The sequence below is a fragment of the Gavialis gangeticus genome, unplaced genomic scaffold (genome assembly GCF_001723915.1).
Source record: "Gavialis gangeticus isolate Ggan-Ray unplaced genomic scaffold, GavGan_comp1, whole genome shotgun sequence".
Lineage (NCBI taxonomy): Eukaryota > Metazoa > Chordata > Crocodylia > Gavialidae > Gavialis > Gavialis gangeticus.
In genome coordinates this window covers 78,710,044-78,715,691 of record NW_017729024.1, presented here as the reverse complement: position 1 = coordinate 78,715,691, position 5,648 = coordinate 78,710,044, and the positions used below count along the sequence as shown (strand labels likewise).

Here is a 5,648-nt window from a genome sequence, read left to right as displayed (position 1 = left end):
ACACGCACTCCTTTTTTGCCTATGGTAGCTTTATACTTTCAGAAGTTAAATATTTGCAAATCTACATCCTGTCACATGCACTGAATTCATTCTTTATCAATTCAATGCAGATCCTGTATTCCATTTTCTGTCTTCAACTCCAGAACTCCTGTTCTGCCTTCTGTGATATGGCATTTAATGAAAGACAGGTCATTTCTTTAGTAGGTGGTACACATGTTCCATGTACTTTGTCGGAGGACAGTAAGAGGTTTTGAGGCAACTCTGAAGCAATATTTGAGAATCTTTTGTAATTCTTAGGATCAAAGTACAAGGCCCACGGTATTTTTTTTTCTTCAAGGAAAAAACAACAACAACCCAAGTATGAAGCTTTGTGAGAAGTTTTAAATGCATAATTTTCTAGAGTGCCCACTGTTTTATGTGTAAAATACTCTGAGATGTCTTGAAAGCTATGCTAGCACACTGTTGTGGTATCATAGTAATTGGGTTAAATCGTAAATACGTGATGTGGTATTTTGCATAGTATGTGGACTGAATGAAATAACAAACCTTTCAAAGTACTGGCAATGTGCTCTTTGCAGCTCAGATTAGGATCTAGCCCAGATCAGTGATCAAAAGAGCAAGGCACTAAAATGGCCAACTTATTTATGAACTATGCAGAGAGGCACTGTAGTGCTCAAGCATATTTACTTCGAGGATCAGTTCCTTATGTTGCATAGGAACTTTCTAAAATGTTGATGTCAAACAAATTGTGACAACAATTTTGGAATTCAAACAAAACAAAGGGGAGTATTTTCATAAAAAAAATTTATTGGAAAATTTCTCCTTGACAGGACTTGGCTGAATCAAGTAAATAAAATGCTAACAGTGACTATGGCAATCAAGATACAAACAGCCAATACCGTAAGCAGAATAATTCGGCAGTATTTGGAAAGTTTCTTTTCTCTCTCTTTCTTTTTCAACAAGGTATCATACCCAGGAGTATAAATATCCCCCATCCAAAACTGTAGATCGTTAGGATTTTCCTAAAAGAAAGATCAGAAAATGAACTCAGTTCCTCTGTCTGATACAAAAAGTTTCTTAGAACATAGTCAGGAGTATTTTGACTGTCATCAGTTAGTGATTAATAGATTTAAGGCATCACAGCACAAATCAGAAGGGCTTATACTTGAGCCATTGGTCACATTAGCTGCCAAATGCTGCAAATATTGTCCCACAGAGGAACATTAAACCCACAGCATTCAGCCAGGAACCAAATGTAGGACACCAGCCGTTGAAATGTGATAAAGAAACCCAGAACAACTCTCCTGATGTTCTCATGCTAATTCAGAGGTGCTAATTTACAAATGCAGATCTGAGTTATTTTTTCAGCAGTGGGAACACTAGAAAAAGCAAACCCGCACATGATTTATGCTACCCCAAAAGCAGGAAGGAGTGAGTGTTGCAGGTCTGGCTGTAGGAAGGCACATATTTAAAAATTAAATTGAAGCATAATTAATCTATTTAGGTATTTATACCATCAACATATCATCTTAGTATCTCATAAACCTTTATGAATGTTCCCTGTATTTGATACCTGTGAGGTAGGAAAATATAATATTAACCACATTTAAAGATAGGGAAACTGAGGCACAGAGCTTCAGAGAAGCAAACTGTGGAAAAGTAAGAACCTCACTGAGATCTTCAGAGCCTCTACCCCAAGACTATCCATCCTCTCATGGTTGTACCCATCCAGATGTGCTGTCTGTACAAGAACACATTCACATTTACTTCTGGACCTGGAATCACCACCAGATGAGTAAAACATTGTACTCCATTGGCGACACATGCGGGTGCACGTGCACCTCCTGAGATTGGCCGTGCGCCTCGTGGAAATGCCAGCCGCAAAACCAGAAGTGCCACCGGAAGTGTACTTCTCGTTTCACCACTGGTGATTTCGGGCTCAGCGATCATCCACTGGGGGCCCTACCCTGCCAGTCGGTGATCTGGTGCCGCCCTGACTCGGGAGGCACCAGTCACCCATGTTGTATTCCTTAATTCAGGACCAAATACATAGCACAACATCCCAACATGATTCTGCACTACAATACCTTTATGCAAATAGCCAGATTAGAATGCAATGATTGTCTGTCATAATCTTGAACAGTCCAGGAAGGGCATTTTTTCTTCTCCTCCCAGGCATCATCAGTTCGAATGCCACTGTACAAAGGATTGCGCTTGATGGTGGATTTCAAGGTGACAGCTGTAATGTGTTTACCAAGAACTTTGTCAATCGTTTCCGGGTTGACTGCACTGAATTCTAAGTCAGGCTGCTCAGTGACATTTCTCTTTTCACTCTGTAAGACAGTTAGGACACAAATTGTCTATCATCTTTGTGATGCAGATGCCCCTCCATATTCACCACCTGTTGTATAGGAGTAGTAGCATTTTGTCCTTGAGCAAGACGATATAGCTCAGTTGACTTCACTGCTGTTGAACCTCGTGATAGCTAACACAGTCCCTGTTCTGCACCCTCAGTTTCAGGTAATACAGTAAAACCAATGTAACAAGCTCTAAAAATTCTATATCTGTCTATGGGAAAGCTTCCTTTGCTACAGGCATTATGGAAGCACAAACCTTGACAACATCTTAGAAATCCCTCAGTAGCAATAATAATTTAATCACATTTTTTTCAGTGGGTGAAAAAACCACCACTACCGGGATCTGGACCAAAAAATCTTGGAGAAGTCAAAAGCAGCTGTTTTACCACTAAATGAAGAGTAGCTGTCCAAAGAGCTGACAAAACTGTAGTTATAATCATCAGCAAAAGCTATAATTACTAAGCACTAAGACCCTTTCAGTGTGCTAAGAAGTACAATTCCAGTTCACCATACAGTTTCAACTTTTTTCTGCTATTTTCAATTTAGTTCTAGCAATATGCTAGCAGGCCCAGAAGTCCATGTACAATACAGTCATTGCATCCCTTCATTCCAGAATGTCCTATAGCAGTGCCAGAATTTCCTCTTACAGTATGCATAATGTACAAAAGGAATTCTCCTGGCATTACCCCTTAACTCTTTAGAGTGTTTGCCACTGGGAACTTTGATCTGAGATAACTGAAGTCTGATGGTGACTTGTGACTGCATTGTAACGAGCACTGGAAAGCAGATAGAATCAGACAGCCCAAACTCCTCTATATTTAAAAAGCACAGAAAAACAGCCATACACTGAATACTTTCCCCATCCTTCATAAAGGTGTAAAGCAGCTGAGGCAAACAAGGGGAAGCAGAAGAGCTTCCCCTCGAAAGATTTCCCATGTAAACAGAATTCTATAAAAATGTCCCTTTGAGGAAGCATCATTAACAATCTTATCACTTGATCACACGCAAGTGACTAAGCATGCTGCACATCAATAATTATCACAATCTGGTATTAGCGGGTGGGTGGATCCCCAGCACCTGTGAGTCCCTCTGTTAGCTCACAGTTTCCATATGTCATCCTTTAGCTTTGACGTATCCCCTGTTGATATTATTCCTCACATTGCAATTATAGTTGGCACTATAACCCTCTGGCTTTTGCTGGCCTGATTTCAGTTGAGCTGATGTTTTAATCTGTCATTTCTTGCTGCTTGCATGTTATTTTGTTTATTTCTTATTTTAAAATCTTCAGCAGCTTTAATGATGCATCCCTGAGGCTTGCTAGTTGGTTGAATATAGGGAACATTTTGTTGAAGAAAGTGAGCTGTCTCACCAGGGGATGCATGTTCTCACCAAGCTAAAATACTGTGAAAAGTATGTGACTTGACAGTAATTTTTAAATCTGTTTTAAATAAAAATGCTTTTAAATTGGAACAGAACTAGTTCAAAATTTGCTCATGAAGGCAATACTTGTCCCAAATGTCCCAAATAATCTAGCCCCCTGTTGGGCGCTTGTACAGACCACGGGGGTTTAATTCTGCTCTGTTCACCAGGGCACCTCTTGGGGTTACAAGGAACAATGGTCACAAACTGACAGAGAGCTGATTTAGGCTAGATATCAGGAAAAACTTCTTCACAAGTAAGGGTGGCCAAAATTTGGAATGGGCTTCCAAGGGAGGTGGTGCTCTCCTCTACCTTGGGGATCTTTTAAGAGAAGGCTGGATAGACATCTGACTGGGGTCATCAGACCCCAGCACTTTATTTCTGCCTAGGCAGGGGATTGGGCTTGATGATCTGTTGAGGTCCCTTCTGACCCTAGCATGTATGAATCTATGAATTTGGTTTAGTTATCCCTAAATTGGAATGGTGTGTTTTTAAAAACCCACAGTTTCCACTGTTTCAGTGTTTAGAGAGGATTAAGCTGAATGAAACTCCTGTGGTGTGTATACAAGGGTGGGAGCCTGATCCTTACCTGCCTCTCTGGTGGCAGGGATGAGGGTGAGCTGCCAACAGGCTAAGCAGTCCCTGAGCTCAGTGGGGGCCTGGTGCTTCTCTTCACAGCAGTGGCAGCACCCCCCAGGTGGCACCCTCCTGCTGGCACCCAGGTCGGGCAGTCCTGGGGGGCACCACAGCCATGGAAGGAAGCACTGCCCCCCCCCATAACCACAGAGGGAAACACTGGGCCCCTGCACAACTCAAGCAGGAAGGCTTCGGAGAAAAAAAAAAGATCAGGCTCCTTGCTACTTTTTTTTTTCTTCAGTCAAGCCTGCCTGCCTGCCTGCATGGGCTGCCACCAGGTCACACAGCCCCTAAGCTGCACGGCGTCTGGTGCTTCTCTCTGTGGCTGCAGTGCCCCCATGACCACCCAGGCCAGGTGCCAGTGGGTGAGTGCCACCCTGTGCACTTCCAGGACCCCATGCACTCTTGCATTTTGTTAGGTAGCAAACTAAAACACCTTGGAGGTTTTTTATCTTCCTATGTTACAAAGTCATTTTCAAATGGAATACGCTGCAAAGCGTGCGAACAGCAATGCCATTAAGAGAGAAAGAAGTGGGGTAAGAGTGCTCTGAAACCTCCATGGCTCAGCAAAGGCATTCGAGAATGCCTGAGGGCCAAAAGGGAGGCATACACCCGGTGAAAGGGAGGGGCTATGACCAAGGAGAAATACTCCTCCTTGGCCTGTGAGTGTAGGAGGGCTATTAGGAAGGCCAAGGTAGGGATGGAGCTCAGGCTAGTGACCAGGATCAAGGACAACAAAAAGTCCTTCTTCAAATACATTGGGAGTAAGAAGAGGGCACGGGGTAATGTAGAGCCCCTGCTAGACTCAAATGGTAATCTTTTGGCTACGCCAGACAAGAAAGCCAAAATTTTTAACAAGTTCTTTTCCTCTGTTTTCTTGGACAGGGACCAGGACAGCTCTCCCACCACAGGTAGGGGCAATCTTGGGGATAGCACTGCCAGGCCTTGGGTCTGTGCAGATGTAGTTAGGGATCTTCTGGAAGGGCTGAATGTTTTCAGATCTGTGGGCCATGATGCCCTCCACTCATGGGTGCTGAGAGAGCTGGCAGGGGTCATTCTATGCCTTTGGCCCGGCTGTACGAGCGATCATGGTCCACAGACCAGGTGCCCGGAGATTGGAAACTAGTTAATATGGTCCCCATTTATAGGAAAGGGTGAAAAGAGGACCCAGGAAACTATAGGCCCATAAGCCTCACATCGGTCTTGGGGAAAATCCTTGAAAAAATTATCAAGGAT

The 5,648-nt window shown here is 43.2% G+C and overlaps 1 protein-coding gene across 1 annotated transcript in view; it reads right to left on the bottom strand.

The window, feature by feature from the left end:
• Window positions 1-786: 786 nt before the first annotated feature.
• The window catches only part of KIAA1024L (KIAA1024 like), a 17,190-nt gene continuing 12,328 nt past the window's right edge, over window positions 787-5,648 (bottom strand). Inside the window, exons 2-3 of the mRNA XM_019517288.1 lie at window positions 2,088-2,333; window positions 787-1,022 (exon numbers count right to left, since the gene is read on the bottom strand). Of these exons, the coding sequence (XP_019372833.1) occupies window positions 843-1,022; window positions 2,088-2,333 (426 nt within the window). The 3' untranslated portion in view covers window positions 787-842. The remainder of the gene's footprint in view (window positions 1,023-2,087; window positions 2,334-5,648) is intronic.